The following is a 16,041-nucleotide window of genomic DNA, read 5'->3' on the forward strand; positions in this document are numbered from 1 at the left end:
AAAACGTCAGGTCATGGGATGCGGTGCTGCCTGATTGTGAATTCTGTTGTGGCGGTATCTTCAAACATACATTGCTTGCGCGTCCAAAAAGCACCCACAGGGTCATGGTAAAGAATCGGAACAAAACGGTAAATGTTATCAATAAATTTGCTCTATTTGGTTTGTTTCATAGCACGCTATGTTGTTGTCATTCATTAGTTACTGAGGTTACTGAGTGTGTGAGAGTCTTTAAAAAAGTTTAATTTGACTGAGCTTGCATTAACTAACGAAGGCCCATTGATTGGCATTAGTGCCAACAAAAAAATAAAATTCAAATCCGTTATTACGGATTTGCAATCCGTTATAACGGATTAGTAATCTGTTATTACGGATTAGTAATCCGTTATTACGGATTAGTAATCCGTTATTACGGATTAGTAATCCGTTATTACGGATTAATAATCCGTTATTATGATGGATTAGTAATCCGTTATTATGGATTAGTAATCCGTTATTACGGATTAGTAATCCGTTATTACGGATTAGTAATCCGTTATTACGGATTAGTAATCCGTTATTACGGATTCACAATCTGTAATTACGGATTAGCAATCCGTTATTACGGATTCCCTCGAGGATCCCCCGAGGGCGCTATGTGCTGGTTACTCAGCCTAGAGTGCAGTGCCAGTGGTTTGATTGACGAGAGCTATCGACTGGCGTCCGCCATTTTGTGGATTCAAAGATTTGACACCACCAAAAAATGACTAACAGTTTTACTTCACGTAGTATAAAGAAAATCACACAAATGGCATTGTGTGCGGTCATTAAATTATACTTTAAAAACATCTTTCCAACCATTTAAATTTACTTCATAACATTCGCCAAATCCAGGGCAATGTGTACTGTCTTTAGGGACCGATTTCTGCAACATTACATGTTAAATGTTAAATGTTCAAAAAAAAATAATAATAAAACAACTGTTCATGTTTCCATCATGGTTTATTGGACTTGAAATCATTGTTTTTCTGTTAAGCAAATAACGAGCGTTTTCGGAAATTTGAAGGGTATGGATACATGTAGATATATCATGACAAAAAAAGCTTCACGGTGGAGACTCGACTTGATGTATTTCATTAAAACTACTCAGATATAATCAATGTCAATTTTGCCAACCAAGTGATGTTAGTTTGATTTTTATCCTTTTAATTATTTCACTCTGGGGACTTAGAAAGTTATTGGGTCACCCAGAATTAATGGAACTACTACAACTGTCTTCTAATCATTGTTCTTATGACAGTTATATAAACGAAGACCTTCTCTGAAGCATCTTCCGTCGGGATCTAAGATTCCTAAAAAGACGGCGGACAGTTTCCTGTCCAAGTTGCGAATAACAGATTGCTAATCCGTAATAACGGATTATGAATCCGTATTAACGGATTGCTAATCCGTAATAATGGATTATGAATCCGTAATAACGGATTACGAATCCGTAATAACGGATTGCTAATCCGTAATAACGGATTGCTAATCCGTAAAAACGGATTGCTAATCCGTAATAACGGATTGCTAATCCGTAATAACGGATTGCTAATCCGTAATAACGGATTGCTAATCCGTAATAACGGATTGCTAATCCGTAATAACGGATTGCTAATCCGTAATAACGGATTGCTAATCCGTAATAACGGATCTGAAATTTATTTTTTACTGGCGCTAATGGGCTTCCGTACTAACTTAACTAACCTATTTTTTTTGTTTTAAAAGGCCAATTGCAGTCAGTTCAGTCCTTGCTCTATATGGTTCAGTGAGTCACTGACTGACATGCTGATGAGCTCTGTGAGCTGAGCTAGCTAGAGCCTTGTTTGAACTTGTTGGTTGAGGAAGGAAAAGTGACTGGTCTTCAACCCACATAACTTAAATTGTTGAGAATAGGGGTTACTGGGTTTGGGTGGGATTGAGGATGAATAAAAAAGTGGTGGCAGGATACGGAAACTTTTCCAACCAGTCAGCTGTGTTTGATGATGACAAAAGGCCAGTTCTTGGAATAAACTTTAGGCCTGCTTTGAAAGTTTGCCCGAGGAAAAATTGCATACTTGACTAAGGCCACGGGCTAATATAGCCCAATTCTAGGCCCAATCCACATGACTGCCTAACTTTACTAGCTAACACTCATTGGATTGGCTCTAGAATCGGCTAGCCTGGTTGAACTTAGTGTTTATTTCTTATTTCCAGAACCACAGATCTTGAAGTGATGAACAAATCCTTGAGTCCGAGATGAATGACATTGTCAGTGATGCTCAGTCATTTCTTGAGACACTGCAGAGGGCCTCTGGAAAGGACGTTGACCAGTGGGACAAAGAGGCTTTACAGCGGGCTGTTGAGTGGGCAAAGTATTTTGAACAGGTATGAAGAAGGAGGGTAAAAGAATTGTATCAAACCTCAGAAAGGTGTTTCTGAAATGCTGCTGCTTTCCAGGGCCCAATTTCATAGAGCTGCTAAGCACACAAATTTGCTAAGCATGAAATTTCTTCCTTGATAGAAACAGGATTACCAACCAAATTTTCATGTGATTTTCAGGATTTAGCAAACAACAGCTGAACACCAGTAACAAGCAATATGCAACAAATGGAAATTTGGTTTGTTATCCTGTTATTAATATCGAGGAGGAAATTTCATGCTAAAAAAAAAGAGCAAAATTTTGTGCTTAGCAGCTCTATGAAATTGGACCCAGGTTATAGCCTAAACAGTAACACATCATCAGTCTCCTGAAGAACCGTCTCAAAAGAACATAATCTGCATAGCAAATAGAAACACACATGGTGTTTACATAAACCAAAATACCTCACAATGCATTGCCTCAAAATCCCCAAAACATGCATTTTGTAATCTGCCATTATACACTTTCGAAACAGAAAAAAAAAATTAACAGATTTACAAATAATTTACAGGGTTTACAGAAGGTAATGGTGACAGACTTCTCTTGAAATATTATTCCATGAAATGCTTTACTTTTTGAGAAAACATTAAAACAATTTCAATTCTCGATTGCGAGAATTACGGATTTATTTAAAACACATGTCATGACACGGCGAAACGTGCGGAAACAAGAGTGGGTTTTCCCGTTATTTTCTCCCGACTCCGATGACCCATTTAGCCTAAATATTCACAGGTTTGTTATTTTATATGTTAGTTGTAATACACGAAGTGTGGGACTTGGACAATACTGTTTACCAAAAGTGTATAATGGCTTTAAAGCAGCAACAGGTTGTATGGCTTCTGACTGGCATCCACGAACAAAGATATTGAGAAAATAAGGAGACCAATAATTAAAAGTCAATTTTTTATTGAGAAAGTACCTCCTAAAAACTATGTTACTCCAGAGGGAGTTGTTTCTCTCAATGTATGGCAACAGCTCTCTGTTGCTACTACGGAGTAAGTTTTAATGCTATAATGTAAATTTTGAGTAATTGTCCAGCGGTCGATTTCACAAAGAGTTAGGACTAGTCCGAACTTAGGACTAGTCCTAAGAGATATCAAAAACGTACGGCTCGTCCACAGTTAGGACGAGTAACTCGTCCTAACTAGAGATATGACTAGTCTTAACTCTTTGTGAAATCGACCCCATTGCCTTTTTTAAAGGCAGTGGACACTATTGGTAATTACTCAAAATAATTATCAGCATAAAACCTCACTAGGTAACGAGTAATGGGGAGAGGTTGATAGTATAAAACATTGTGAGAAACGGCTCCCTCTGAAGTGACATAGTTTTCGAAAAAGAAGTAATTTTCCCAAATTTGATTTTGAGACCTCAAGTTTAGAATTTGAGGTCTCGAAATCGAGCATCTGAAAGCACACAACTTCGTGTGACAAGGGTGTTTGTTTATTTCTTTCATATCTTGCAACTTCGACGACCAATTGAGCTCAAATTTTATGCATGTTTAGATACACCAAGAGAGAAGACTGGTCATGCTGGTCTATGACAATTACCAATAGTGTCCACTGTCTTTAAGAACTGCCTTGCATTTATAGTAGCTGTTTCTTTTAAAATATTTTACTTTTGTTTTCTTGAAGGTTCACCAGAAGCTTTTGAACAGACCTCACAAAATCCAAAAGCTCAATAGAGGGCTCTATCTGATTGGTCACCTTCCAGGAGCAGCTCTCAGCCAATTGGAGGTCACCTTTGAAGCTCTTGGCCAATCAGTAAGGCTGTTATTCCAGGTAAGGCTGAACATGTTTTATGACCGTTGAAAGAAAGTTGGACATGTTTGAAATTGATGTTGCTGGTGCTATAAAATACATGTATGACTATACGCCTCTCTTAATACTTATGCATGATGTCATAATTCTTACCCAAAATGAGGCTATGGGTGCACGTCCCCCATCACTTGCAGTGGCTGCACCCATCGCCTCGTTTTGGATTAGCATTGTGACGTACATGTACCTCATGCATAAATATTAAGAAAGGCGTATACACCTTGCAACTTGTGACATCACATGTTCAACCGAGAGCCATCAACTGGACTTTCTGCAGCCTCAATTTGTTTAATTTTGTTTGTATATATTTGTGTCTCTTGATCGGTTCTAAAGGCCCTGTAACAGGAGGCAATTTACAGGCAACCAGTTGCTGAGGTGTCAGGGAAGCACCGGACTTTAGCTCTGGTGTTTCCGATCAGCAGAGTGTGGGTTCAAGTCCTGGTCTTGACACTTGTGTTCTCTAGCAAGACAGTTTTATATTTTAATATTTGACCGTCATTGCTGTCAGAAATCTGCATTCCTGTTCCCAAACTTTAACTTTTTGCATACTGACAAAGAACCAAACACAATTGGGGGATTGTGCCATTTCTATCGCAGCACAGAGGATGTGGAATCATCTTCCTCAAAACATCAGGCAATCTACTTCATTAGCCAATTTCAAAACTTTGCTTAAAACTCAGCCTGTAATGTACAGCGCTATGAGCAATGACTGTTGGATTAGCGCCTAATAAATTTAATGAACGATTGAATGTTTGATTGCTTCGTCCTCCTCCAGATTTGACGTGAAGCGGTAGGTGTGTTGTGTAATGCACATTCCAAGAACCAGTTACACTTGTGCAGTGAAGGGGTTCGCCCAGTTGTTTAAGGCAGTTGCTGGTGAATGCGCCGAGCACCTTGTAAAACCTTGGGTCTCATTAAAAAAAAATTGTTTTATTAAATAACTCTTTCTTATTGATCGATTTCAATAATCTCAATTACTTACAGATATTACTTCAGAACCCTTACCTCAGCTCTAGCTTACATAAGGAAGTGATAAGGCAGTACAGTCTACTAGGCCAAGGAGTTACTTCCGCAGTCGATGCAAGCACGCCTCAAAATGAAACAGGCGGCCCTGAGAATCCAGCGAGCAATATATTCATAACGGTTTGTAGACCCTCGATTCCTTCTCTTACAACCCCTTACCAAGAGTGGCTTCAAGCCTCGTTTGGGGAGATCATGCATACCCCAATCCCCCCAACACCCCCCCCCCCAAAAAAAAAAAAAATAAATAAATAAATAATAAATAAATAAAAATAAAAACAAAATACAGAACTTGCATACACCAACAACAAAACAAAAAATCATTTTAATAAGAAATCTGCTGTTTTAAAAAAAAAAAAAAAAAAAAAAAATTAAACAAAATTATTTGGGTGTGTGATAATTCAGGATTTTTGGCTGATATCGTGATAGTTCAAGATTCTCTTTGTCGTGTTGTAAATGAACTGTAAATTCTTGAAAATTGAAATTCAGGCGTGTCAGTCTCGACCGAGAGAAGGCATCAACCCATTTTTCATGATTGTGAACTTTTTGTAAAATGGCACTTTTGCAGTAATTTCTCACATTGATTTTAAGAACTCTACAATTTGCTGGATACAATTTTTAAAGGCTTTAACTTAACAATTTGTAGGCAATCTTTCAGGTCTGCATTTGGATAATGGCAATGTTGTTATCATTTTCCTTTGTGTATGTTTATTTGCTTTATAGTGTCCATTTCCACCTTGTATTTTCATTTTGTAATCCTCTTTATTTCATTGATGCATTTTTAATATTGATTGTGTCTTGTTATGCTCGCATTCTGTTTCAGTTTACTTTCCTCTGTATGTTGTTATTATTTGCCTTTGTGTAATTGTATATATTTGTTTGCTTTAAAGTGTAGATTGTAACCTTGTGTTTCATTTTTCATTCCTATTGATGCATTTTTGACATTGCTCAAAAGTCAAAATGTCTTTTTTTTAAATGTTTTTTTTTTTACCCTGTTTCATTTTACATTCCTCTATATTTCATTGATGCATTTGTAATACTGTTGTGTCTTTTTACGTATTTTTCTAAATTAATAATTGATGCCAGCAGGGATAGGCCTATCTATCGAGTAACTTTTAGTTCTTTGTTGGCGAGACAGACATAACCCCACACTATGGTTTGGGCTCTTGTGACCAGTTTTGTTTCTTGATCTGTTTCTTCCATTCAGTACATTTTAAAATGTGTTAATTGCTTTTGACCATTTTAATAAGGGGGCGCAATATAAAATGTTAGAATTGTTTTTATTATTATCTATTTTTGAATTTTTGCCTTTGACCATTGTTGACATGCTCTAAAAGATATATTTAAGTAAAATGAATAAAAGCTTCTATCCTCTTCGCTAAATTGTACCAAATCTACTTGCATTTTCTTGAAGGACATAACAAGATTTGCCAAAGAAAAAGCAACACGATTGTGCCTACTGCAGATGAGAGAGAAACTAACCAAGGCACTTGCACATGAGCTGAACATAGAAGGTAAGAGAAAGAACCTGAACTCTTGCTTTAACTTAAAGGAACACATTGCCTTGGATCGGACGAGTTGGTCTATAAAAAGCGTTTGTAAACGTTTTTTATAAAATGCATATGGTTGGAAGATGTTTTAAAAGTAGAATACAATGATCCACACAAGTTTGCCTCGAAATTGTGTGGTTTTCCTTTTACTGTGCGAACTAACATGGTAGGCCATTTATGGGAGTCAGAAATTTGACACTCATAATGGCCGACCGTGTTAGTTCTCGACCGATCCGAGGCAAGGTGTTCCTTTAATGTTTGTATTGGTAACTGATGGCTATTCGGTACTTCCTTCTGATGTACATGTAACAGGTATAGAATGCATATTAGTGCATTGTCACAGAATTCAGCCCAGTTCATACTTCCTGCAAATGCGAATTCGAATACGAATGTGAAGCAAATTTTGGTGACGCAACAATCGGCACGTGCTTCATTTCCAATTGTGAAGCAAGGAACACCGCTTCGCACGAAGCATTTGCAGGAAGTATGATTTGGGCTTAAAGGAACGTTACAGAATTGTTAAGAAACAAAAATCGTGAAGATCACAGATTTACATAACACTTACACATCCCTTGAAATATTTCTGTCTGAAATGTCATATTTGATGAGAAATAAATAGTATTAATTTCGTGTTTGGATGGAGTTTATCGCTCAGCGAGCGTTTTATTCATTTTTGTTTTGGCATCGATGCAATGCAAAATTTGTAATAGGTTTTTCACTATTCTCTCGCGACCCTGATGGTCGATCAATCTCAAACTTCTACAGGTTTGTCAGTTTATGTGTCTGATGGATTACATTAAGTGCTTACACTGCCAGCAACTGTTTTGTAAGCAAAAACCAATTCGTAATGTTCCTTTAAATCACGAGGTGAAATCTCAGATTTTTTATACTGATTGGTTGTGGAGCAGGATTGAAGGCTATACCTTAATAGAATGATTGTCATTACTTATTTTTACATCAATGTTTAGTTCTAAGTACATTTGTTCTTTGTTTAGGAAAAGATGTTCATCAAGTTGACCTGGAGACCAATGCCCTGCTTCTACGTAACCACCTGATGCATCACATGACTGATAGTCAATCTAAACAGAAGTGAGTATTGTTTTTAATCAAATCAAAATTGTCTTTGTTCAACCCCAAATCAGTTTAAACATAAGTAAGATTGTTTCTTGAATTATTTTTTTGTATTAGGACCATGGAGTATCTAAACAAACACTTGCAGTATGTAGCCAGTCAGACCAAAGGCCTGGTAAGTATGTATAATTCTTAATTCTAGGCGGTCAATTTTACAAAGATCCTAGGGGATGCTAAAAACTTAAGGCTAGTCTAAAAATAGGCTCGTCCTAACTCAAGATAAGACTAGTCTTAACTCTTTGTGAAACCCACACCTGGTCAGATTGCTTTTTGTCTCAGTCTTCTGTGTTTTGTATTGTATTGTTTTTCTTAAAAGAAAAAAACCAAATGAGTAAAAAAATATAACAAATAGCTCTGCCTATGACATATTGTGAAAGCAACAGAGTGCTGATCTGTGGGGAATTCCTGCCCTTTATAACTGCTCATCATTATTTTCTTTTGCCCAACTATCGGAAACATGATTTTTTGACCGACTTGTTTTTGGTCTCTACCCTGAATCTTTCCACCTGTTTGTGTTGATTTTGAAGGAAATAATCGGGTCCATCTTAGGTTTACCTGGAGCCGAAAGTGAGGCAGAATCTGCTGCCCTGAAGCGATGCGAGGAATACGTCTTCAATTGGATGATGGAGAACAGAGTAAAATCATCAGTCGATGACAATATGGAAAATGGATGAAAATCATCTTTGGTAAATACTCCAACAAATTTTGACCATAAAAACTTACTTGGTGAGAAGCACTGCATACAGATGATGAACGTATCGAAGGATTCCCTTTGAGGTAATATGATTTGGATTAGCCCTGACGGCCTTACACTTTCGTTTTGTACTACAGTGACGTCCTGGACATCGGGGTACATTTCTGGGGCGGAAAATTTTTACAGCTTCATAACTCAAATCTTACCTGCAAGAAAGCACCAATTTCAACAGATTCACATTCCATGGCAGCATATGTTTTTCTGCGGTGGGTTTTGATCGTCATATATTCTTCACAAATCCGTCATTTTCATGAAATAATGCAGCTCCCAACGTTAAGGAATTCCCATTTTTGTTCGTACTCTCACAGTTTGCCGTGTGTACGCAAGAGACGCACGACGCGCAAATTTTGAATTGTGTTGTTAACGCTGTGCAGTCAAGATACGGTGACCAAGAATTCATGCGTCTAAGCTTGCATCATGCGTCTTGCACGCGAATGTATACGCGTACGCACGACAACAGACAACACTGTGAGAAAACGATCGAAACGGGAATTTTTTAACGTTGGAAGCTGCATTATTTCACGAAAATGACGGATTTGTGAAGAAAATATGAGGACCAAAACCCACCGCAGAAAAATGTATGCCGCCATGGAATGTGAATCTGTTGAAATTAGTGGCTTGTTGCAGGTAAGATTTAAGTTATGAAGCTGTGAAATTTTTCCGCCCCAGAAACAGGCCTCAATAGTTAGATTTGGATAAGTTTCACCCAATTTGAATCTGAGAAAGGATTTGGCCATGAGTTTTCTGAGGGTTGTGGTGTCAATACACAAATGCTGCAGCAAAAGATGCGGTTTGGGCCCGCTGTCAGCTAACTAAATGTGGATGGATATCATATATGTGATTGGGTTTTGTGCCCTGAACACCCGGCGAGGTAGATATTTAATGGTATTTAAAGAAATGTTTGGCACAAAATAGAAACTTTGAATACAAAAAGTGTCTTTTTAAAAAGAAGTAGGTGTTGGATTTATTAAATCAACAGCTCCCTTAGGTTTTGACATTTTTCTACTCGGTAGATTTTTTTGGCTACAACTTAATATGAATTCTATGCAAAATCTTAGTTTTAATAAAAATATAAGAGGTTACTGATAGGTAATAAAGTCACCTTGGCCCAATTTCATTGCGCTGCTTAATGGTAAGCAAATTTGTGTGCTTACTGTAGCAGAATTACTGTAGCAGAAAAATTTGCTTAAGCCTTAGCTTATTTCACAGGTTAGCAGAAAAATTGGGCGCCCATATTGCGCATTTACAGTTGGTTTGCATTGTGATGTCATTTATTTTTGTGCGGTAAGCACCGAAAGGTTAGCATGCCTTTTCGTGTGCTTACGGTTAGCAGCGCTATGAAATAGAAATTGCACAGTAAGCACAAAATCGGCCACTAAGCAGCGCTATGAAATTGGGCCGTGGAAACATAATTTTTTCTTCTTCAAACATTAGAGTGTGTGTATGTTAATGAACAATAAAATAATTTTTTTAGTAATTGTTTGTAACGATTTATATGTTTAAAAAATAGATAAAGTTGTTTGGGGGGACTCTGCCTTTGTGACGTCAATCGAGGCAGACTTTGTCTCGATCGAACATCGAACACACGTACGTGCAAGCACATGCAAGTCCTAGTCATGAGTTTGTATGTATCGAAAACAGTTTTTTTTCTTGCATTTTTCCGGCACTGCGACCAGGTGTCTGCTGGATGCAGCAAAACACCTTAAGTTTGCAAAGTGGTTCGGTCCGACGTCTTTTCCAGCGCTGTGCAGCAAACACTTCGAGCCGTCGCGCTTTAAGAATCGGGAATACACCACACATTTTGACTGGAAGAGAAAAGTTCTTTTCTAAAACATGACGCCATCCCAAAATTTTTTCCAGCTAGTGGGAAGTCGAAGAAGGTACCTGAAAGACGTAACGAACCTAAAGGAGCATTTGCCTAACGTGAAAAAAATCAGGTATTGTTTCAACTTTGAGGGCATGTTTATAGCTTGCACCAGGTATCACTATCTTGTGTTGGCACTGCATGCGATTCACCATGCTGGGTAATCCGAGTGGACCGTCCGCAAAGCAGCCATACAGTGTGTGCAGTCTGTGACTGTAGTTCTGTACGTAGGCATTATACCGATTAGGCACCCAGACAGAGTGTACGGGGCCAGACTACACAGTGCCCTCTCGGGTGGCACCTACTTTGAAAATTGTGAATAAAATGGAAACTAGTTTATAGAACCCTAGTTAACTGTTCATTCATACTCCACTCATCAAAAGTGACAAAAGCTATATTTTGACAAAATACCACTTCCAGGTGACTTTAAACTGTTTTTTAAATGTTATTTGTATTGTTTTTTAAGGTGATCTTCCTTTAAAATAACTTTGCAAACTCCCACAAGAGGATATGAACACCAAGCTGGCAACAACCAATCTTTCTCATACAAACATTGGGTTTAACATTTATAAATTGCACAAATTAAGAAATTTGACTAAATAACTAGACCACAATACTTATTCTAGTCATTGTGAAATCAGCGGTTTAGCTTGGTAGGATTCAAACCCCAAACCTTGTGATTGCAAGTCCTGCAGTCTAACCTGTGGACTGTGGTTGCGTTGTGGTTGCGTTTTGGTTGCGTTGTGGTTGCGTTGTGGTTGTGTTGTGGTTGTGTTGTGGTTGCGTTGTGGTTGCGTTGTGGTTGCATTGTGCACAAGGGAAGTCTATAAGGCTCTATATGACCCCCCATTCCGGCACACAAAGTACTTTTTGTCCCAGTAAAAGAAGGTTGTAAGCAGTAAAATAAATAGTTCCTGACAACAAGAAAAACAGTGCAGTGTTACGTTTTTGTTGCTAGAAGTACTCCCAAAGTTTTTCCGTTTCCACAGAGAAAATAAACTTGATCCAGCATGACATACGAATGGCATAAATAATAATACATGTAACCAATTCTTATATAACGCATTTCACAATAACCGTATCAATGCGCTTTACATTAGTGCCCTGGTCATAGGGCCAATAACATCCTTTTTAATGTTTCTTAGCTCCCTTGGGAGTATACAACCTGGGCAACAGTTTATATCGCTTCAAAGGCTTTTACATCCACAATATCAATATGAGAAGCAATTATAGTAAAGTATCTTGCTCAAGGACACAAGTGTCACGACCGGGATTCGAACCCACACTCCGGTGACTGCACCAGAACTTGAATTCGATGCTCTTAACCACTCGGCCATGACACTCTACAGCAAAAGACTTTTTCAAGTTTCACTTTCTAAACTTCCTTTTTTTCACAGATTAAGTACAAAATTTAAGTATTAGGCTCCACAATAGACCATGCAAGTTTTTGTGAACCAATTGGTTGCCACATAAATTGCTTCTAGATGTGAAGGAAACAAACTTAGCGCTGAAACAAACCCCAATGTCTGAAAACTTTTGAGACTTTCATGGTCTACTTCATAAAACACTTTAGTAGAGTATCACACTAAACATGCTAAATGTAAATGCAATAAAATTATAAAACTGAAGGTTAACCTAGCGTGTGTTTTGGCGGTCGTTGACAATAATTGTTTCAGTTTAATTGGCCATTGATTAATCACTGGCCAACGATCGAAACCATTATTGGTTGCATAAAACAACAAACCTGTGAAAATTTGGACTAAACTGGTCATCAAAGTTGCAAGAGAATAATCAAAGAAAAAACACCCTTGTTGCACAAGTTTGGGTGCTTTCAGATGCCTTATGAAAGGCGCCAGGCATTAAGTTTTTTAATTTTTGAGTGAGAACTTACTTTTTTTCTCAAAAAACGTTGTTACTTCAGGAGCCCTTTCTCACAAAGTTTTATGCTATCAACAGCTCTTCATTGCTCATTACCAGGTAAGTTTTTATGTAACAATAATTTTGAGTTATCACCAATAGTGTCCAGTGCCTTAAATGAGCTATTAATTCCACTGAATACATTTCAGTCTAAATCATCATGGTCCTATTACTCTTTGATCAAAGTCTCTTTGTCTTTGCTTTTTGTTTTTTCCTCGAATTCCATCTTGCTATTAGCCATCTCGATATCCTCCACTTTCTGTTTGTTCTTGCATTTGAAGACACACCCACCGACGACGCCTAGAATTAGACAAGCACCTACAAAGCTTCCTACAGCGATGCCCGCAATGGCACCTGCAGAGAGACCTGTGTCCGCTGCAGCTGTCGTTTGTGACGATGAGGTTGTATTGCTGTCGTCTGTCATGGTGTCATCAGTGCTGGATGTGACAGTGTCATTCGCTCCTGATGTAACTGTATTATCTTGCACGGCTGTGCTTTGTGAGCCTGCAGTAGTCTGTGAGCCTGCGTTGGTTGGTGAGCCTGCAGTAGTCTGTGAGCCTGCGTTGGTTGGTGAGCCTGCAGTAGTTTGTGAGCCTGCAGTAGTTTGTGAGCCTGCGTTGGTTTGTGAGCCTGCAGTAGTCTGTGAGCCTGCGTTGGTTTGTGAGCCTGCAGTAGTTTGTGAGCCTGCGTTGGTTTGTGAACCTGCAGTAGTCTGTGAGCCTGCGTTGGTTTGTGAGCCTGCAGTAGTTTGTGAGCCTGCGTTGGTTTGTGAGCCTGCAGTAGTTTGTGAGCCTGCGTTGGTTTGTGAGCCTGCAGTAGTCTGTGAGCCTGCGTTGGTTTGTGAGCCTGCAGTAGTTTGTGAGCCTGCGTTGGTTTGTGAGCCTGCAGTAGTTTGTGAGCCTGCATTGGTTTGTGAGCCTGCAGTAGTCTGTGAGCCTGCGTTGGTTTGTGAGCCTGCAGTAGTTTGTGAGCCTGTGTTGGTTTGTGAGCCTGCAGTAGTCTGCGAGCCTGCGTTGGTTTGTGAGGCTGCAGTAGTCTGTGAGCCTGCGTTGGTTTGTGAGCCTGCAGTAGTTTGTGAGCCTGTGTTGGTTTGTGAGCCTGCAGTAGTCTGCGAGCCTGCGTTGGTTTGTACGCCTGCAGTAGTCTGCGAGCCTGCGTTGGTTTGTGAGCCTGCATTAGTTTGTGAGGCCGTGTTAGATTGTGAGCCTGCAGTAGTTTGTGAGCCTGCGTTGGTTTGTGTGCCTGCAGTAGTCTGCGAGCCTGCGTTGGTTTGTGAGCCTGCAGTAGTTTGTGAGCCTGCGTTGGTTGGTGAGCCTGCAGTAGTCTGTGAGCCTGCGTTGGTTTGTGAGCCTGCAGTAGTCTGTGAGCCTGCGTTGGTTTGTGAGCCTGCAGTAGTTTGTGAGCCTGCAGTAGTTTGTGAGCCTGCGTTAGTTTGTGAGACTGGAGTAGTTTGTGAGCCTGCAGTAGTTTGTAAAACTGCTGTAGTTTCTAAGATTGCTGTAGTTTCAGAGCCTGCAGTAGTCTGTGAGCCTGTGTTGGTTTGTGAGCCTGCGTTGGTTTGTGAGACTGCAGTAGTTTGTGAGCCTGCGTTGGTTTGTGAGCCTGCAGTAGTTTGTGAGCCTGCAGTAGTTTGTGAGCCTGCAGTAGTTTGTGAGCCTGCAGTAGTTTGTAAAACTGCTGTAGTTTCTAAGATTGCTGTAGTTTCAGAGCCTGCAGTAGTCTGTGAGCCTGCATTGGTTTGTGAGCCTGCAGTAGTTTGTGAGCCTGCAGTAGTTTGTAAAACTGCTGTAGTTTCTGAGCCAGCTGTAGATCCCATTGTAACAAGTGCTGCTGTTGTTGCCAAAGAAAGACTGGTCAAGTTTAGAAGCACCAGTGCTGATATCAATAGAAACTTGGCCATGCTGGATAGTTTCCTGCAAACAATTGACAAAATAAACTTTAAAGGCAATGAACACTATTGGTAATTACAGCTATTAGCATAAACCTTACTTGGTAACAAGGAATGGGGAGCTGTTGTTAGTATAAAACATTATGAGAAATGGCTCCCTCCGAAGTAACTTAGTTTTCAAGAAAGAAGTAATTTTCCGAATTTGACTTTGAGACCTTAGAATTAGATTTTGAGGTCTTGAAATCAAGCATCTGAAAGTACAATTTCGTGTGACAAGTGTATTTTTTCTTTCATTATAATCTCACAAATTTGACGACCAATTGAGCTCAAATTTTCACAGGATTGTTATTTTGTGCATAACTTGAGATACACTAAGTGAGAAGACTGGTCTTTAACAATTACCTAAGCTGTCCGGTGTCTTTAAAACATCATGGGAAGAAACAAGGTAGCAAACTGTAAGCAGTTGGATGTTACTATAATGCAAACAACTATTTCTATTTTGAAATAAAAAATCCAATGTATAATGGCTTTAAACACTTACCTAAAAGATGTTCAACTCAAAGGAAATCTCAAATTTGTAGCAGGAACCGTCAAATTTAGCAGAACTCTTCTGCCACTTCTAGAGACAAAACGCCAGTCGAATTGTTCTCAACTTCATCTAGCTTATGGATGTTACTAATGACGATTAGTAAAACCAGGTGTGGCTTTTCAACCCCTTATTATTTCTCAGTTTCCATGGTTGGGCAAACAAACAAAAGATATTAAGATAAGACTCAGTGTAAAGCTTTGCAAACTTCCAAGGGCAATTAGGGTAAAACAAAACTCAAAAGTTTACTCTTACAGTGTAAAGGGACTCAGGATTGTTTGTCAGTCTAAACTTGATTTAAATATTACTGAATATGTTTTGTGACTTAGGAAAACATTGACTTCTGCTCAGCTGTCAAAGTTTTGTTTAGGTTTTTGGTTTAATTCTGAAAAGGACTCTACTTCCGGAGGAATGTACCTCACATTGGGAGAAATTGGAAAATGATAACCCACGGAAGTATCGCCTGTTTAGTGCTATCATTCATGTTGCGTAATGTTGAGCTTTTATGCACACATAAAGCTAGGAACTATAACAAATAAGTTCAGATAAAAGAATGCATTAGGGATAGTTGGTAAACAAAGGTCAATAATGGCAGTTTGATGCAGCAGTTGCTAGGAGAAAAAAAAACCCAACTTTTTTGACAATAAATGTATTTTTATCAAGAAAAAAGTAAAATGGTCAGGGTAGCTGGACATTTAGTTTCCTTCCAAAGTATCTTAAGGAAAGTAAAGGGTGAACTTCTGTTACCCTTTTTACTACCGGAAGGATTCCATGTTTTTTTAGTGTGGCTGTTTTTATATAGGGTGGGCATAAATCCCAGGGTCAATTTTGAGATTGGGCTGTTTGTTCAGGGGTGATGATTTATGTTCGCTTTTTATGGAATCCATTTCGGACTCCAGGTTGTCATGGGTTTATGTGACATTTAAACAGAGACTATTTCACCCAAAAACTTAATCAGTAGTCACAAAACATGTACATGTCAACAACCCAAAATTGTAGTTGTTTTGTGTAATTATTTTTCATAACATGCCAGTTTGCCCAAAACAAGGCTAAACAGTCGCTCTTGATAACAACACAAAGATGGAAATTTCTTAAACA

General features: G+C 38.8%; 2 protein-coding genes across 3 annotated transcripts; one reads left to right on the plus strand and one right to left on the minus strand.

Annotated features, from left to right (window-relative positions):
• The first annotated feature begins 42 nt into the window (after positions 1-42).
• On the plus strand, positions 43-9,221 carry LOC139936682 (uncharacterized). Of its 2 annotated transcripts, none has more exons than XM_071931547.1 (8): positions 43-128; positions 2,212-2,382; positions 4,051-4,197; positions 5,218-5,376; positions 6,668-6,767; positions 7,799-7,892; positions 7,992-8,049; positions 8,462-9,221. In XM_071931547.1, the coding sequence occupies exons 2-8, from the start codon at positions 2,254-2,256 to the stop codon at positions 8,606-8,608; spliced, it is 834 nt and encodes a 277-aa protein (XP_071787648.1). In that variant the 5' UTR covers positions 43-128; positions 2,212-2,253; the 3' UTR covers positions 8,609-9,221. The 2 variants fall into 2 exon arrangements, with proteins under 2 accessions (XP_071787648.1, XP_071787649.1); XM_071931548.1 differs by having other exon boundaries at positions 2,220-2,382.
• Positions 9,222-9,268: 47 nt separating this feature from the next.
• Positions 9,269-15,205, minus strand: LOC139936584 (uncharacterized). The gene is made up of 2 exons (XM_071931425.1): positions 14,899-15,205; positions 9,269-14,382 (listed from the first exon to the last, which is right to left on the minus strand). Exon 2 carries the CDS (start codon positions 14,367-14,369, stop codon positions 12,639-12,641), a length of 1,731 nt encoding a protein of 576 aa, XP_071787526.1. The 5' UTR covers positions 14,370-14,382; positions 14,899-15,205; the 3' UTR covers positions 9,269-12,638.
• Positions 15,206-16,041: the final 836 nt, after the last annotated feature.

This window comes from Asterias amurensis, chromosome 4 (genome assembly GCF_032118995.1).
Source record: "Asterias amurensis chromosome 4, ASM3211899v1".
Taxonomy (NCBI): Eukaryota; Metazoa; Echinodermata; class Asteroidea; order Forcipulatida; family Asteriidae; genus Asterias; species Asterias amurensis.

Excerpts from the sequence above, each read along its gene's own strand:
- LOC139936584 (XM_071931425.1), bottom strand. The coding sequence starts at position 14,369 with ATGGCCAAGTTTCTATTGATATCAGCACTGGTGCTTCTAAACTTGACC.
- LOC139936682 (XM_071931547.1), top strand. The coding sequence starts at position 2,254 with ATGAATGACATTGTCAGTGATGCTCAGTCATTTCTTGAGACACTGCAG. Across the intron at positions 5,377-6,667 it reads CGAGCAATATATTCATAACG|GACATAACAAGATTTGCCAA; the intron begins GTTTGTAGACCC and ends ATTTTCTTGAAG. Across the intron at positions 8,050-8,461 it reads CCAGTCAGACCAAAGGCCTG|GAAATAATCGGGTCCATCTT; the intron begins GTAAGTATGTAT and ends TTGATTTTGAAG.